Here is an 18962-nt window from a genome sequence, read left to right as displayed (position 1 = left end):
GTGGACAGGTGAATTAAAGAAACGAAACAACAGTGTCTTAGGTTTATTTAAATATGTCTTTTTTTATTGTTGTGAAAATGTACAGTATGCCCATTTGTTTGGGACCAACTTACAACACTGCCAGTCATACACTTGGGACTGTCCGTGTTGGATCATAGACAAATGTGTTTGTTCACGCCATGCCACCAGATCAAAGACTTGAGTCAGTAATAGTATTTAGACGGTTTTAAAGGTTTTAGAACGCAGCTCTATTTCACTGAGAAGTAGAACAACAAGAAATAGCTCACAGGGCAAAAAAACTTGGCCCACTTTAGGCTGATTTAATGTCAGTTGCTGATATAATGTACTGTAACATGAAATCAACCACATTACCATTAACACTGGTAAATGATCAATATGTTTTTAAATCAATCCAATACATTTTTAAAACTGAAGAACAGTTGTCTGTCAGGTGGATTCAGCACCGTATCACTGCAGTGGTGCAGAGCCCTTCACTGTCTGTGCTGTTCTGTGAGATGCCCTGTGAACGCTTCAGGCACCGTGCTGTGCATCTTGTGGTTATTTGTTCAAAACAAGATGTTTTCATTAATGGTTTAATTTGTTAAAGCAATTCTGTGTCTTTTTCCTGAGGAAAAAATGATATAAAGCATAAATGATGACAATGGTAAATAAATAAATTGCTAAGCAATTTTGTGCCAATTGTATTTTTCAGATACAAGTGAGTTGGCAATTCAGTGTCATTTTTAAAGGTCTGGGTTTGACTATTAAAGACTACAGTCCAAGAGTGTAATTTAACATGCATTGTAGAATAATATATTATTAGAATAAAATATTCTATATATTTGATAATTTGTACTTTCAAGAATGCAAGTTAAGTAACCTGTCAACTGAATCTCTCCTCCAAGAAACTTTCCAAGCAAAAATACAACACAAAAATCAAGCTTTCAAAATATATGTTGTATACCAGTCTACTGTACATATACATATTAAGTGAATGGTGTGTGCGTATATACATATGCCATAAAGTTAAACACAAAGTTGTAAAACATCAGACAACAAATAATACATATGTCATCAGTTGTAGACCAAGAGATGGCCTCATGATCGTATTCTGAGATGTAGCATTTCCTGACAGATCATATTACCATAGTAAACCACATGTCCTCTACTATGAAAAGTGTGGTTACAGTAAGGGTTGCTGAGTTGACACCTTTGCGAGATCGACAACAGGCAAAGTAATCCAAGGCTTTATGGGAAGACTGAAAGTCATAGTTCCCACAATATTTTAATAATTTGTTTTACTGCTGCCTAGAGAACTACCAGTACATTCAGGTTCATAAATCTTATATCAGATTACTTCTGAAATTTGGTTTAAATATTATTTTCGCGATAGCCTATAGATTAATGCTGAGTGACACCACAATTCATAAAAAAAAGTGAAAAAAAAAAACTTAAAAAGAAAACTTTATGAGCACCTTTAGCTGACAAACCCTTCACTGTTCTTCTGACAACACAGCACCATGGAATGGCCTGCTCCACAGCCAATTAGAAGAGCTTTGAAGCTTTTGAGGGTGGGGATTAGCTGGGGTTGTATAATGTCTCCAAAAGATCCATCTCCACACATTCCATGCTCATTCCAGCCCCAGGAAAAGACCTGATTCCCTAGAAAAAAATCAAATAGTCCTCAACCAAGAGCAAAATAAGTTCAGCCACCCAATTATGAACTTAACACCTTCAATAATATAAAAGGTCTGAGAACATTTTACAGCCTTAAATATTAGTATTGAGCAAGCAATTTTATTAAAACAAAACATATCAACAAGGCTTGATGGCATTCAACCATGCATTCTTAGAATTGGTGCCAATGACGCTTGATTTCATCATGTATTTCATTTTCAGGGTATATAGCATCCTCAATTAATCCATCAATACAGAAAATATGGTTCTAATGACAAGATTTTAGGCCAATTTCTCAAGTTATGTTTTTGAACTAGCAAACCACAGCACCAGAGAATCTATACTAGTCATTTCACACAGTATATTCTAGAAGTTGACTTTGCTCATCAACCTAAATTGGGAAAATACAATGCATTGCCGTATAACCAAAAAACCTACAGACCTGGTATGACCTAACAGGTATGACATAATCCTTTTTTCCCCCCTCAATACACAATTCAACGATAGTGTTTGGCTATTAGTGAACATTACTTGTGATTATGAGATGGCCAATAGACCAAAATGACCACTTTTTATGCAAACCCTACATATGCATTATTTTGCTTATGACAAAATTATTTTTTGACACTGAATCATATATGACTGTTAACAAAGCTTATAGTCACTAAAAAGACAAAGCAACAGTTACCATGCTTCCATCAGTTAGAACACTGAACATCATGATTGTTCAATAAGACATCAAGCAAGTAAAGAATAGATGTTTGGGGTCTTAGAGTATTCAAAGATGTAGATAAATAAATATCACATACATGGCATAAAGGTTTGTATATGTTCATTTTTTGTAATGTATGTAATCCCATATTAGTTTCTTTCCAATAGTATTCAGTTATACTGATTTTTGTGTGCTTACTTAATATGTGATTTGGGGGCGATCATAAGCATAGCATTTTTTAAGGCATTTCTTATGCCGAGTTCACAATACACGGTTTTAGCCCTGATCTTTCGTTCGTCAACATCTTTTGGAAATCGCTCAGTAAAGCCCCAGATTAGAAGCAAATCGTGTTCGCTCGTGTTTCGAAAATCGGCATGCGTGCATTGTTCAGAGACGTCGCCCGAGAGGCTCCGTGTCTCGTGCAAGATTTGGCCAAAATCCTCGCCTGTGGTTTTCTGACGCAACGTATTTCGGAGAACATTCAGACACGTCGGATGTGTATTGCGTTACTCTCTCCACAACGACTTCAAGTTTCCTCATTACGTGACATTAAGTTGTGTAGTGTGAACAGTACAGCGTTCCGACTACTTTGAAAGTACTGTAGTGTGTTTTGCATTTATTCCACTAGCTATGTCATTGTTATTTCTTGCTTAAATACTGCAAACTCCACATTTATCACATTTTACATATTTTCCCATTTTTCCACTGTAACACCCACAATTTAAATATCAAGTGAGGTAATTTCTGTTGATTATTCTTTGAAGTCATTATACTGAGTTCAAATTTTATATCCGTTTACACTCTCCTATATGACAACTATATGACATTTTTTTGAATTAAAGACAACTTTATATAGTCACTTGGCTTTTTTTAAATACATAATTATGCCAATTGGCTCCTGATATGAAGGAGTCAATTAAATATGAATTTACTCCCCTAAATGTACTTATACTATCTTTATTTTTCAATAAATGTTTTTTGAATGTCTTGTCAGGGATGATAATTATACTTTCCTTTTTCAGAAATCAAATTATACCATGTCCACCAAATCCACACAGATCAATGCCAGACGCAAGCCAAGCTCCATCATTTACCAATGATAAAGTCTGAACTTTGATAAACAAAACACAATTTTTAGATGCTAAAAAAAAAACCCCCAAAAACCCCAAAAATCAGTAGAATAAAAGTATTACATTACTGTGAATAGGCCAATTCAACAAACTATAGGAGCTAATTTATAGGAGGTCATTTTCAAGAAGGAAGATCTAAATGGAGGTGTCAGCAAAAAGCTCATCAATCAGATATATCAAAGTTGTCAGCTAACCACAGTCCAACACTTCAATATACGACTAAAAACATTTTATAGTTAAATTTGCACATCACACATCATCTAAAGGTTGTGAATGTATAAAAGCAGCATTCTGGGTTGCAAAGTATCCCTAAATAGCTGTTTATAATCCTCCTGTCATTGCATACATTTACTGACACATTCTAACCAATCAGAATCATCCATCTTTGTGAGTGACCTGTAATGGACTTGGACACTTTAAAGCCACCCAGCTGGTGGGTGTGGTCAAGCATGCACCACTACCGAGACACGTGCCATGGCAACACTGTTACATAATAGTTCCTGTTGCCACAGCAACCAAATGTGAGCTTGCTTTCTCAAGGGAAACTCATTTTCTTAGATTTGTTCCCCCTCTCACTTTACTATTCAGTTCACGCATGCTCCAAGTGATGCAGTCCAATGTGCTACCCATTCCGCCAAAACCTCAGACAGCATCAATTCGTGCTCCCAAAAATCGAATGATACCTAAAAAATGGACAATAATGTTATTTCCTTATAGGATGCAATTATGGTTGGGGGAATAAAAAAATCTCATAGGGAAAGCAGGATACAAGCTGGTTCATTGAATTAAGGGAAACTGTGCTAAAGAAATAGGCTACTGTAGCACAATTCACATTACAATAGAGCAGTACTCAGGCACTGATAAAAAAAAAATTCTGCTGTTCCCATAGCAACAAATCTATGGACCATGGCAACATATAGAGTAGCATACTAATCTACACAGGATGAGCAAGGATAAAGAAATCATTTCTCCTTCAGAAATTCTCCCTGTAACAGCTGAAGAGAAAACTATACCAGACTGTTGCCCCCTATACCTAAAAGGTACATCTACCTTATATGGGAGACATGAGACAGAAATATTTGTGATAGATATTTGCTCCAAACCCTGGTACTATTATTTAGACATGCTGCTGAACTTCAATGAGATAATTAGTGTTGTCTATAGAAAAAATAATGTCACCTTAAAGCTGCAATTAACTGACAATTAAAACTCGTCACTTATTGTTCTATCAAACAGAGAAGTGCTACATTAAACAAAGGTGCTACGTTAAACCCTGTGCCCAAATTCTTGAAAAGATATGAATTCCATTGAACAGTGGAGGAGTGCCAAAATATGTTATAATTAAGTTGAGGAAAAGAGTTAAGCAAACAAGCAAATATTCACTTAACTTATTAGGCCTAATGAATATTTAAAAGGGATAAAGGGAAGGTGACCACAGAGACCATGTATACTACATTCTTAAGCAATGTCTGTCTTGTAAAAATCAACATAATTATTATATTAATTACAATTAATTATATTATGTATACAAAAGGATATCAAATATTCTGTGCCAAGCCATTAGAGTTTCACATAGGGCCCAGCCCACTCAGTTCATAATAGAAAATCCCAAGTTTACAAGCTCTTCACAGGGGCCATCAGGTAGGCACTCCCTTCATCTGTGTTTCGCTGAATTAAGACCACGTCACCTTAACAGCGAGATCTGGCATCCAAGACCCAACCCCATCCAATAAAATTAAACACCATCAGAATCTTACCAAATGATGTAAACATGCTGGGCTTTAAAAAAAACAAAAAAAACAACAACTGTTTTTAGACAAATTCAAGTTAACATCTCTTTGCTAATTGGTCAGTTAGGGGAAATTAAATTATGCACTTGCCAAATTTTGTATCTATTTTTACTTTTAAAATGTGACATATTAGGATTTTAATCACATTTTTTCCTGACGAACTTTGTGTCACCCTGGAGCCTCTAAACTGCCTAAAAGGGTTCTTTTATCTGAATGAAAATGTTGCGCATAACTTGATTCAGAACCTCTTCATGACGATATTAATCCCTTTACATTATTACTTTAGGCTTCAGTTTGTCCCAGTCTATACCAAAATGTATCATGATGTTCTGGGCCAGTCCAGGTATGTTCTGGTCTTCACAAGTTGAGCCAGCCTTTGATGGGTACATTTATGGCATTTAGCTGACACTTTTATCCAAAGCGACTTACAATTATGACTGAGTTTAACTTGAGCGATTGAGGGTTAAGGGCCTTGCCCAGGGGCCCAACAGTGGCAACTTGGCAGAGGTGGGACTTGAACTGGCAACCTTCCAATTACAAGTCAAGGACCTTAAATACTGAGGTACCACAGGGTAGACAAAAAGTGGAAAGGGATCTTCTCCTAGAAAACCAGAAGAGGACATACTCTGCCTGTAGCCTTCAGGTAGCCAAATCCATCTCCAGTGAGCACCAGTGGCTCAGAAGATAGTTGTGGCTGATCAGGCAAAAGGTCTGGCAACCTTTGCACAGGCTGTCAGTGATGTTTTCAGCAATGTCCTTCCCGAGCTGGAAGTCCCTGCTGTGTAGGCAAAGGCGTCGAAAGTGATGGCCTTGTTGCTCCAGGCCATTTATTACCCAGCCCTCATCTTTGCTGCTATAAGAAACAAAAGCATCATCATGGTACATTAACTTGCTATTGTTCCCTATGGCTTCTTCATATCATGCACTAGCCATGTGACAGAGAGGAATGATGTAAGGTGGCCTCTTGCATTGCAACAAGGATGCCAACTAGAAAAGGATCAAGCTATGGAAAGCTGAAGCAAAGAGCACAAACTCTGTCTCAGAAAAGCAATTCTCCTTTCCATAGGCCTGCAGATTCTGAAGTCTGTCGAAGCTGTTGTCTGATGAGCACTGTAATTTATCTAGACTTGAAATCTTGATTTCAACCAGCATTTCTAATTCTCATTCACCCACTTGGACAACTTAGCATTATCTTATTATTATTATTTATATATACATAACTTATTATTATTATTTTATGGGTACAGTTAGGGTAATTAATATTTCATCCCAGTCTATATAGAAAATGAATTATTTTACAGATGTCAGATTTACTATTCAGCATATTTTTGAAAATATATAAGTGCAGGGAGCAGAAAATGAAACTGTCTCAGTTTGGTAGGGGATCGTCACATACATCAGTAGGTATTTTTGAAAGGCTGAAACTGTTAATATGCAGTGCTTTCAACTGGGAAAGGTCATTGAATACCCAGCATGACAAGACAGTCCTGCAACAGTTGCCCATTAACAGATGTAGTATTCTCAGGTTTGAAAGCCCTTGAAAAGCCCCAGGCTGAACTTGAGAACAGCCAAAGACCTGAAGGTACTCCAGTGAAGTGAAGCATGAAAACAATCCAGAAACAAGAGATCTCTTTGGTATTTTTTATGCTGATGCATAGGTCAATATCTATAACTTGACTGCAAAAAGCTGTGACCACCAAACCAATTACAGAGCTCTGCAAATCTGCCAACTTCACATCCTCAGCACATCATGTGAGCACTAGCCATTCTCACACGATGAGGTCATAGAACCCAAGCATTAAGACATACAGCAGAAAATTCATGTCTCCTTCATGTCTTCATGTAAAAAGAAGCACTTTACATCTCATTTTAGTTATGGTTCAGTCTAGTCTGGGTGGTTTGCAAAAGGCTTATGTCAGTGATGATTTTTAGGTAGAGTTAGATGTCTGATAAAGGTGAAAAAACCTTTTCACAACTGTGTCACTTGGCTGTATAAATGATGAACTGCAACCATGTAATGTTTAGTCATGCTGATATGCTAATTTGTGAAACCAAGTAGATAGGCCAGATCATTAATATATAGTACATTTCTAGTTGGTCATCCTTTCATGTTAGATGGACATGGAAGCTGGTGAATTAACAATTCTTCTTGTGTCAGAAAGGCAGTCAGAATTCTAATTTTAAATTTGAGAATTTGCCACAGATCCACTAAAGGATCACCCAGGATTCACCCACATATAAGACGAAATGATAACGTGGCACACATGGCAAAACTACACATACATAGGAGCCTTTAGTGTATATACATAATATATAGATTTATACATAAATACCTTATGTGTGTATTGTTGTATGCTTTTTTATGCTATTGCACTCCTATCCTGTGCCCATATATATATATATATATAAATAAATTAGATATTATTTATTATGCATTGTCCATATTTTCTGTAGAGGCCCATCTCCTACTCATACCCTTAACTGTAAACCTAAAAGCAAAAATAAACAAATAAAAATTCCATCAAATTGGCCTTTCTAAAGAACTGGCCACTTAAATACCTTACACATTTATACCAACCACATATTAAAGAGAAGCTAAACGATTTGTATTATTGAAATGCAAATGTTAGACTCCCCAAGGCTTTCAATCCAGAGATGTGATGAATTCTCCCAGTAAGACATTACTGATATCTCTTAATAGCTTGAGGATTTCAGTCATAAATCCTCCCTTGGTACCACACCCTTCACCACCACAACCCTCTCAATGCTGATGTGAATGTCAGAATGTTTATTTCAGAATGTTTGATCGCTTCATTATTTTACATCACAGCTCAATAGTCAGCAGAAAACCTAGCCTAAACAATTTGGAAAAAATAAGGAATTTTGAAGGATGGTCACTCAAGAACCAGCTGCACCATGAGCACGACAGAGACATGCATATGCACGCACACGCACGCAGGCACGCACACATGCACAATTTTCCAACCTCCCAACAGCATGCATGATGTGAATGTACTCACCCACAATGGCAAGGTTGTGCTCTGATCCACATACAATCTGCATCCATAAAGACATAAATTAGAACATTTGAAAATACAAAAACATCTGCACCCACATTTCTGTTTCCTGAAATGCTAAGTTGTCTGATTTAGGCTTTCCTTGAATAATCGCTGTCTATGCATATCTTTGATTTGGACAGATGTTATGGATCTGTTGTTTTGGATAAACTATTCAAGACCTGTTCTGTCACATGAGCTTCTCTGCATGATCCAGATACTGTATACATTTTAGTGACATCTCATGATGAATCCAAGAGGTTATCAGGCATTCCTGACTGGTTAATTAATATTCCAGGATCAGAACTTGTAAGGGTAAATGGAATGATCACTAAGGGAGAAAGCCACAGCACCTATGCATTGTGTTGATATCAAATGAAAAGAGAGAAAACCAGAAGCTCAAGCACAAAGTAAGTGTTCTTTAACAGAAGTCTGCATGATGCCCAGAGAGGTGGTGCCATTCTCCTTTTCAGGTATATGGTCCTCACTGTTGTTAGAGGAAACAGGCACAATTGGTCAGCAGAGGGTTTCAGATTCTCAAAAGACTGCAAAGCTAGAGAACAATTACCTGATCTTGCAGTTTGGTACTGAACAAGCATAATAAGGCTGAGTAAGTTTAATTTACTTCTTGCTATGCACTAATAAAGCTCTGCCTTTTTACCCCTACTGGTCTCTGGGTGTGTGTTTCTCAGACCCTGCTTGGTGTCCCAGTCAGGTGACATGGCCCTTCCCCTGCCTTTGTCACAGAATAGAGAGAACATGTTCTGAGTCTGGGTTCTGCTGCTGCGTTAGCCCTGGGTGAGTATGAGATTATCCTGTAGACTCCACCTTCCAAGTGCCTTAGGTTTCTTCTCCATCTCAGGCTAAAGCAAACTGCACTGTGCCTGGCTAACCATCCAGAGAACCATACAGCCCTTACTGGGAGGTCCCTGCTGAGAACTATGGTCCCTTATACTCTCTCTGTTTGGGGAGAAGTTCCCTTTATTGAGCTTTTGGGCAGGAGAAATGGGATGGTGACAGCCCACTGGTAAGCCCAAGGAAGTTCACCACCCAGAGGCACCTCCACCTTATCCACCCCAAAAGCAAGCAGAAACCACAAGAACCTCAAACACCCCAAGTGTCAAGCAGTAACTAGTAGTAACTATTTAGAAAATGCTGAAATCTCACAATCTTAGAATTGAAGAATTTTAGATGTTGTTTGCTATTTGTTTTTGACTTGTCTCTTAAAACCTAACAGCTTAAGGGCTCAATGCAAACTAGCTACTTATAAGTGTTCAGATGAAACAAAAACACTACTTTTGGTAAACCAGAAATGCAAGCACTTTGAGGTCCTGGCCTTTGACTGGAACTGGGATTTGTTATCAAATGAGACCAAAATAGTTTTTTTTGCCATAGCTTGGTTTGCAAAAAGGTACAGCATAACATGGTAATTCACATAATAATTTGGAATCTGATGTCATGGGACGTTTTGAATACACAAGCCTAGCGACCGTGTTGAAGGACTCCAAGTTCAAGTTTCACAGTAAAATCTGGCTACATTTGCTGAGACATCGAAAATGGACCACTAGATCATCCAGAAGGACGACACCACAAACCTGTACCTCAGATCCACACAAAAATAGCTCACAGGCCTTCTGGCCTGGACATAACTCTGTTGGAATGGGAACTTATGGCAAAAACTGAAAAGTAGAGTTAAAGATGTGCACACCAAAGTCTCAGACGGAGCTTGGCATATTTTGCATGGAGAAGGTGTCTTAGCTGTGTGTTATCCTTCACCAAACATTGAAGAAGAAGATTCTGTGGCCTAAGAAGCAACACATCCTTTTTAGGCAAAGAAAACATAATGCTGTAGATTTTTGAATGAAAGAATGATGTCACAAAAGCAATAAATAATTTTTTTTTTCCAATGTCAAGCACAGAAAACATCTGACAAACAATTATCTTAATCTTATGCACGGTGTGTGCACACGTTCCCTCCTTATTCATTTGCCTGACTTGCTATAAAAAAGGCAAAGTAAGTGGACAGAGGCAGTGACGAAAACAACACACTGCAAAACCCCCAGAGCTGAATTAGCACTTACAGTGCTTAGTTACTCTTTGCAGGGTCCATTTGTGTCTATGTGGTGTGGGAAAAGATGGCCCACCAGTCCCAACGCGTGAACCTTCCAGCCAGTGTTCTGTAGACATTCTGACGAGGCTAGTGGCTATAAAGAATAGCCACTTGGAGTCTCTTTCTTCATCTCATGAGCTCTCTACACAGACACTGCATTTATTGCACCAACACTGAGCATGCAAAAACACTGCAGATCTTAATTCAATGCTGTTTTTTTTCTATGCAAATATCTTCTGTACAAGGATGTCCCTCGAAATGTCTGCAAGACCTGGAGTCTACCTTACATCACAGGTCATTTGAGGTGATTTATTCCTATTTCAAATTAGCAGACTGAAGGAGATGAAATAATACACTCCCCAGTATGCAGTATGCTGGAATCTGATAGACCCTAAGATCCTCAGGATTCTGTGAGCATGGCAAGCCAAAAAGTCAAAGAGAGACATGGCAAGCACACAGGTCATAGAGAGGCTTCCTTCACTGCCCATTTGTAGAAATTCATTAAAGTAACGAGAATACCCGAGATTGGGAGTTATCGCAGCCATCATCGCAGCAATGATTTGGTTGCAGGCACAAGCCCAGGTAGTGTTGTAGATCATCACATCCTTGACATTCACCCAAAACACATGACCTCAAATGTCATAAAGCTGCAGTGAAAACAACGTCTATAGTTACTTAGAAACCAGGGATCAGGTAAATGAATATATGAAATAGTTATTGAGTAGTCAGTGGAAGAGTACAGATATAATATTCCTAATATCGGATGTAAGCAGCATAGGTAGAACACTTTTCAACCAATCAGTCTGTAATCAGAACAAAATGTTAAATAAAGAATTAATTTACCTTTGTTTCACATTCAGTCAGAATAATGCTTCACTGTATAGACCAAGCAAAAATGACTCATGTAGTATCAATCATACTTTTCATTTGACCCCATTCTGCTCCCATGGACTATGTATGGGAGTGTATACAAGCTCTTTTAAACATGAGAGATCTCATTTGTACAAAGGACAGAGAGAGCGAGACAGAGAGAGAGACAGACAGAAAGAGAGAGGAAGAGAGAAAAGAAAAGATCAGTTTCTGAATCAATGAGCTGCCTTTGGCTAATTGATGTGCTTTCTGCTTTGGAATAGGATCTTTTTTAATGCAACAGTAGCACTCTTGATGGAAATCTGGGGTGCGCAATGCCAAATGTGCTATTTCATATATCTACACGCACATTCAGAGGTAAATCAGGAAATTTTGCTCTTTAACCATGACATCCTTTAAAAGAAATCCTGGGGTCATACTTATGACAAATTATAAAATCAAGTATAGTCATGCATAATTCTAATTGTTCCTATACCAGTTTTATAAATAAATGTTTCTAAATAAGTCCCCTCTAAGCACACTCTATTGCATTTGTGTCAGGTAACAGTGAAGACCTACAAAGAACCTTCAGGGAATGTCAAGAGCTGATACAGACTCACGCGGGAGTACTGCTATAACATGACACAGACTCACGCTGGAGTACTGCTATAACATGACACAGATTCACGCTGGAGTACTGCTATAACATGACACAGATTCACGCTGGAGTACTGCTATAACATGACACAGATTCACGCTGGAGTACTGCTATAACATGACACAGATTCATGCTGGAGTACTGCTATAACATGACACAGACTCATGCTGGAGTACTGCTATAACATGACACAGATTCACGCTGGAATACTGCTATAACATGACAGACTCACGGTGGAGTGCTGCTATACCATGACACAGACTCATGCTGGAGTACTGCTATAACATGACACAGACTCACACTGGAGTACTGCTATAACATGACACAGACTCACGCTGGAGTATTGCTATAACATGACACAGACTCACGTTGGAGTACTGCTATAACATGACACAGACTAACGCTGGAGTACTGCTATAACATGACACAGACTCACGGTGGAGTACTGCTATAATGACACAGACTCACACTGGAGTACTGCTATAATGACACAGACTCACACTGGAGTACTGCTATAACATGATACAGACTCACACTGGAGTACTGCTATAATATGACACAGATTCACACTGGAGTACTGCTATAATGACAGACTCACACTGGAGTACTGCTATAATATGCTGACATGCACCACATGCATTAAGGCCTGCAGCTCATCACACACAAAGTAAGAAAAAAAGTTAAATCAGCTGCAGTGCTATCCTCCCAGAGAAGTAGACAACTGCTACGCTTGCTTTCTCTCTTTAGCAGAGGCACTAATTCCTACCTTCTTTAAGACATCCAGCACTGCACTTCTCATTAATTAGTGGTGCCAGGTCAACAATCTATTACTAAATGTCAACAAAACAAAGGAGATGATTGGGAACCAGTGAAAGAGGGTGGAGCAGCAGGGTTGAGAAGATGAATACCTTAAAATTCTTCATCAACGAGAATCTTATCTGAACTCCCAATACAACACAGCTGGCCAAAGGAGCAGCTAGAATTCCTAAGAACTCTTAACGGATATAGCACTGAGATCATACTCACCAGCTCCATCAGGGAGTGCAACACTGCAAGCATCTGCATTAGGTGGGCATGACCCTAACACCACTTGTAGGTTATATACCGAACCTGTCCGAAGTACTGTCAATATTCAAAGTTCAATTATGTAATCCATTTATTAAAAAACAAACAAAGAAAAAAACCCATTCAATTGTGAAGTGGGAGGGGGGTTAGTACTACCGTGGCTGTGTGTCTTGCGAGTTCTCACGTGAGCTTCAGCTGCTACACTGAGTGCACTGCATGACGAACAGGATTTACTTTCTTTGATTCAAGGCAAGCAGAAACAAGCACATAATTCACCAACAACCTTATGGTATCAATGACAGCATTCACAACTCAAGCACAGAGAGGTCATGCAATTAGAACTGTGGAATCTCCTGAGGGTAAAAGCTGTATGCCAGCCTTGTAAGCTACAGTTAGCCTGCTATTGTAGCAGTAGCTACCTAAGAACACATCACAAAAAATATGCACCCAAATAAGTATGGCTTGATGTCCACTAGCTAGATTTTTTATGCTAGCTAGCACTTTGGGAAATCTAGCTTCAAGAATGTTTTAAAAACATTTTTAAAAGCAATTTATTGTAAATTATCACTGAGTTGTTACATTTCTCAGAATTGTCTGTGTTAAATCTATTTAAACAAAAATACAAAGCCCACTGAACTGACTAAATAAAGTCTAGAGAAAGAAGCCTCATGCCCTGCATTCCCCAATGGTTTATTATTATTATTGTTTTCTGTTTTGTGTTAAGTTAAAAGGCATGCTTATGTTGCAATACATATATCTATTCAAATAGTTATGTCTCCCTCTGTATTGTTTTGTGCTCTTATATAGATAATGCGCAAAACAGATATTGAAACTGTTTGAGATTTTGTGGCAGACTCTACAGAAGTGTGAAATCTAAGACACTACACACTAGCTTTTACTTCAAGGTAATCACTCATTGTCCCTCCTCCTAGTAGCACCCCCTAGTCTGCTAACACAGTGAACTGTTTTATTATGTGCAGGGGGTCTATAATCCCATTTGCAACCCCCTCCCCCAACAAACAAAAACCTTGCACTACAATGTACAACTAAATAATCTGGTTCTTTTGCCTTTGGATATTTGCACTAAAGAAGATGCTGTTTATATAGTGTTTATAGTATTTAATGTACAATTTGTTTTATCAAAGGCCAACAGGAAATGAAATTTGAGAATTTCATCATACAATACAACTCAACTCTGGCCCCGAGATGCTTGATATATATGCATACAGACATCTGGAACTAATCTGCAAGCAGTTAGACAGATGTCTGAACCAAAGATGCTCAGTTCATATGCACATGGATGGCTCCATCTGCTGCAGAGAATCATTGGCCCAGTCTGGCCCATCCTCCAGAATTCCCAGCACAGCAAGACAAAAACTAGATCTGTAAGCTTGGGAGGACAGCTGCTGCCTCTGTGACAGGGTGGGAATGACTTAATCACAATGAATAATAATGCTTGTTACTGTGAACCTACTTCTCAACACACTTACTAATTTTTGCATATTGGTTGGGACACTTTATCCTATAATAATGTCTAAGCCTTTCTCAGAGGGTGATGAATAGGTGCTTTTTTGGTCCATTTACAAGCAGGTGATGTAACCTATAATAATGTGTTTATTATAACAAGTTGTGATTATGGGGGAAAGAAAACCCAGAAGCTAAACTACTTCTAGCTGAATAGTATACCTGCAAAATGCACTAGACACTAATCGTCTTGTTATGGAGACTAAATGCTGCAAGAACAGTGGATTAATCACACTCTAGGAGCAGATCCCATCTACTTGCCCTGCATGCAGTAAAATGCTTGCCCTTTGGATCCTTTTGGATGACCTTGCTGGACAGTAATAGAAGAAGCTTCACATAAAGCACTAGGAAGTCAAGGCGAGGAGGACAGAAACTTTAGGCTTTGATTCCGTGGTCTCACTGACGGTGTGGCATGTCCCCTGGGCGATTGTCCTTCACTGCTTTCCTTCTCACTTTCCATGAGAATTGTGGCGCGTTTTGCACTTTGCCGTGATATGAGCAGACCAGGAGACACTGGGGCGTTGGCTGCTTGGGAAGATAAAGCATGGTAAGGGGATAGCCCAGACAATGATGAGGAGGAGATGCGCCATGCTATTGCCAGTCACATGAGGACAGCAGTCCAAAGCTCTGAGCTAGGAGAAAATGGGGTGTGCTATGGCCAGTCGCGTGAGGACAGCTGCGCAAAGAACTGTGCTAGGTGGGAACAGGGTGTGCCCCCAACAGTATTCAGGCAGAGCCAGCCTGCAACTCCAGAACCGGGAGAGAGAGAAATGGCATAGATTGGACACCATGTCTTTCCACATCTACCAGAGATATTTCCGCTCTTTTCTGGATTACGTGTCACACACCCCCACACACCCCCTTCCTCTTTGCACCTTGATGCAAGGAGATTTCTATGCACTGTGCGCAATTATTTCAAAGTCTCTCAAAAGAGACTCACAGTTTAACCAATAATGTAAGTTTGCACACACAGAATCACAAATGTTGCATGCCCAAGGTTAACGTTGACCTTCAGTGTCTGTGAACACACTGTCTCTGGGCAGGATGTAACGAAAAACAATTACTGCTCATAGTTAAGTCCTCCCTCTGCTGGCTCTCTCTGTACACTGCACTGTAACTATTCAAGGGACTGAGGTACCACATTATTCTGAATGGCAAGGTTTGTTCTAAAGTTCTCTAAAAGAGGTGTTTAAATGTGTGTGTGTGATGTCTGGAAGGTTCTCAAACCTGGGTGGCTCCATTAAGTGTCCTGACCTCAAAAGGCAGACTTGTGACAGGATAAGAAACATCTGTTCCTGCAACTGCACTGTCATTAGATGGCCCTCTTCTTCCGAGCTGTCCGTAATCAGCTCTTCCCCATGTAAGCACTCTACCACTCTCTGAAAATGATCAATAGGATGCACTTAATGTGACAGTTATTGCTCCACTGAAGTCTACTACAAACCAGTGAGGTTAAGATGCACGTAACACAACACATTTACCATGTTCTCTAGAACTCACCTGTTTGGGCAACTAGGTGTGTCCAGCCACTGTATATAGCAGACACTTTTTCCCCATTCACTAGAGATTGGTCTAACAGAGTAGGCAGAGCCAGGAAGGACTCTGTGCTGCACAGCTGACCATGTTTATTACAGCCCCACAGGAACACAGCACCTGACACTAAACAAACACAAAAATAATGAAGAGTTCAAATAAAAAAAGATGGTGTTTGTAGGTCCCACTTCCAAAAATCTCAACACAGTCCCTATTTGCAACATTAAATTGCCCCTGAGAGTTGTGATATCACACATAGATATTTCCACTGTCATGCTTACAGGTTGCATGTGCAAGAGCTTAGATGCTATTGGGTTCTGATGACACTGCATTGTTTTAAGTAAAGGAATATTGTCACAGCAGTGTGAAAAGAAAAACCTTTAAATCAGACTTCTCACCAGTTAGACAGACACAGTGAGCAGAGCCTGCAGCTACTCTGTGGGGAGTTTCTTGGTCTAGTCCTATGAGTGAGGAAAGTAGGGTCAGTAAAGTGCACCCTACAAATGGACAGAACGCCTTGTTATATATGACCCCACATAATGAAGCATCAGTCAAGATATGTACAATGATTTAGGTTGATATATGTGTAAATTTGTGCAGACTTCCTTTCTTCTGTAACAGCTGGAATAAATCAGGAAGATGTGTGTGTATGTGCGTACCTGGGACCAAACAAGGCTCCTTGGAGGTGAAGTGTACAGGGACAGGCTGAGGAGTCAGTAATCGTCTCGCTTGAGTGGACAGACCTGTACCCCACTGATACACTCTTCCTGAACCTTCTCATGCAAAGATAATGCAGTGAGTGCACGGGGTGAGGGAGGGGGGGAAGCTGAGGTAGCGTGGGCTCATACCTGTGACTGCGAGTGCATGTCTAAGCCCTGCTGCTACACTGATGACAGGGTCACCCAAAGACTAAAGAGAAACAAAATGATACCAGAAAGAAACTTTACAAACATTTACTACATTATAAAGTATTATTCTACTCCATCTTCGCAATTGTAACAGCACCTCATGGTATTGGATTGTAGTTAACTAGCTCACACACACACACACAAGTAAACACACTCACTCACTCACACGTTTAAAAAGTAGGAATTTCTATGGTGATGTCAGTGGTGCTTGGCATTAATGACACCATGTGTCCTTGCTTTTAGCATGCACACACCATGTGCCACACAGACACAGAACAAATTTAGTTCTTACCTTGATGAGTAGAGGCTTGGCTGTGTGTTTTATCTGTGGGGAGATGCCCAGCTGACCAAAAGCATTGGAGCCACATGCCAAAACCTGGCCATCATCTGCCAGACACAGAGCAGGTTTCAATTACTATAGTCAGGTATTCAATGACTATCTAAACCAATCCAATAAATGATGCACTTTTTTTTCAAATTATTACAAACTAACTAGCCTCTTTATGTACTTTAAGTGCTTTACAGCTCTTGTTAATGTTGTAACAAGATTATGTTCAATTTATGTAATGATTACCCCATGTCAAAAAGCTGAAAGTTTTTCATATACTGGACATTTTCTAATGACAAAGTTAAATCATTAGAAAACTTAGATTAGGTTGCATTACCGGTAAGTATCACAGTGAAATCCCAGCCACAAGAAACCTGATGAACAGTCCTACTGCCAGGCAAAGGGCAAAGATTAAAGGTCATGACATCTGAGGTGTGGCCAAGACCTAGCTGTCCTTTGTGATTTTGTCCACATACCAACAGGTCCCCAGACTCTGGAGAGAGAGATATGAAAACAAAACAAAGAAATCTTGTTGTTATGAGAAAACCACTAGAGGGAGCTATTGACCAAACAAGCACCTTAAGAGCAAAATAAGCGTTGTGAGCAATGAGGACCTGCTGGCAGCAATAGAACAAAGTTAACAATTTTTAAAATTTTGCTTTGTTTTTAAATAAAACCACGTAAAAAGGGTTATATGTTTATCACCAGTGAGAAGCACCGAATGTCCACCTCCACCCGTGATGACCCGTAACGACCTTTGCAGTCCATGGCTGGAACACTGTGGTTCGAATTGATCTTCACCATGACCCTGGCCAAGCTGCCCATAAGTGTTCGCCCCCTGAGAGAAAGCACACAGTTCTTACAGAGCTGCTCGTTTTATTGAACTAACATCATACTGGATTGGGTCTTCTAGAGTTTTCTACATTTTTCTTTACATGGACATGAACATGGAAAATGTAACATGGAAATGTAAGTTTAATTGCATTAAGCAGGGGTTAAGGCAAATATCCAGATATGTAAATACGTATTGTGGGATTTCTCTCCTTCATTTTAATCATAGCAGGCCCTATTCGCTGGATATTTCCGTGTTCAGGGTTTACTGTGCAGAATAATGGACGAAAGGATATTAAAATTTGCACATTATGAACCTTGCCATGAAGGCATGTCCCTTTCTTCTTAAACAGCAGCAAGAATAGGTAAGAGCTGCCAGGACTTCCGTCTGCTAGGGCACCTAGGCGCGACATTATTAACAAATACTGTAGCTAGTGTTCTTCACACTAGTGTTGGGAGAGGTAAAATGGCACCAGCAATTAACCTCGCGGGAAACACAAGGAAAGAATGTCCAATACACCACGATGTTTCGCTCTGATGCCATGCCTTGCATGAAAATTAACAGGCTGAATATTATTGGCAGGAATTTTAAAATTATTCTAATAACAGGTGCAGATACATTCATAGTATAACCTCCCATTATAATTGGAAACGTTTAGACCGTAGCCACAGTTGCTATGTTACCAAAAACTTACCCACGTGTACAACGTAAATTTAATCTTCACTCTTGTTTCCATATTTTGGGGACGCTGGGTGATGACGACAACACATTTCAGCTAGACCAGCGTTTC

General features: G+C 39.4%; 1 protein-coding gene across 11 annotated transcripts; it reads right to left on the bottom strand.

The window, feature by feature from the left end:
- Nucleotides 1-41: 41 nt before the first annotated feature.
- Nucleotides 42-18958, bottom strand: sergef (secretion regulating guanine nucleotide exchange factor). 11 transcript variants are annotated; one of them, XM_081712304.1, is made up of 12 exons: nucleotides 18489-18657; nucleotides 18046-18178; nucleotides 17678-17833; nucleotides 17305-17399; nucleotides 16953-17013; nucleotides 16764-16877; nucleotides 16503-16565; nucleotides 16072-16230; nucleotides 15799-15950; nucleotides 8330-8366; nucleotides 1476-1662; nucleotides 42-625 (listed from the first exon to the last, which is right to left on the bottom strand). In XM_081712304.1, the coding sequence occupies exons 1-11, from the start codon at nucleotides 18582-18584 to the stop codon at nucleotides 1478-1480; spliced, it is 1251 nt and encodes a 416-aa protein (XP_081568430.1). In that variant the 5' UTR covers nucleotides 18585-18657; the 3' UTR covers nucleotides 42-625; nucleotides 1476-1477. The 11 variants fall into 11 exon arrangements, 10 of the variants coding, with proteins under 10 accessions (XP_081568430.1, XP_026877238.1, XP_081568431.1 ...); XR_014123154.1 differs by lacking the exon at nucleotides 8330-8366 and having other exon boundaries at nucleotides 18489-18660; XM_027021437.3 differs by lacking the exons at nucleotides 42-625; nucleotides 18489-18657 and adding an exon at nucleotides 18867-18958 and having other exon boundaries at nucleotides 1475-1662.
- Between the last annotated feature and the right edge of the window lie 4 nt (nucleotides 18959-18962).

Source organism: Electrophorus electricus, chromosome 4 (assembly GCF_041902795.1).
Source record: "Electrophorus electricus isolate QZ-2024a chromosome 4, ASM4190279v1, whole genome shotgun sequence".
Lineage (NCBI taxonomy): Eukaryota > Metazoa > Chordata > Actinopteri > Gymnotiformes > Gymnotidae > Electrophorus > Electrophorus electricus.
This window is presented reverse-complemented; position numbering and strand designations above follow the sequence as displayed.

Bases quoted from the DNA above. Each gene is read 5' to 3' on its own strand.
- sergef (XM_081712303.1), bottom strand. From the start codon at position 18,584: ATGTCGCGCCTAGGTGCCCTAGCAGACGGAAGTCCTGGCAGCTCTTAC. The intron at 16,878-16,952 runs GTATGAGCCCAC...TTGCATGAGAAG, and splicing joins ACATGCACTCGCAGTCACAG to GTTCAGGAAGAGTGTATCAG. The intron at 16,566-16,763 runs GTACGCACATAC...CCTCACTCATAG, and splicing joins GGAGCCTTGTTTGGTCCCAG to GACTAGACCAAGAAACTCCC.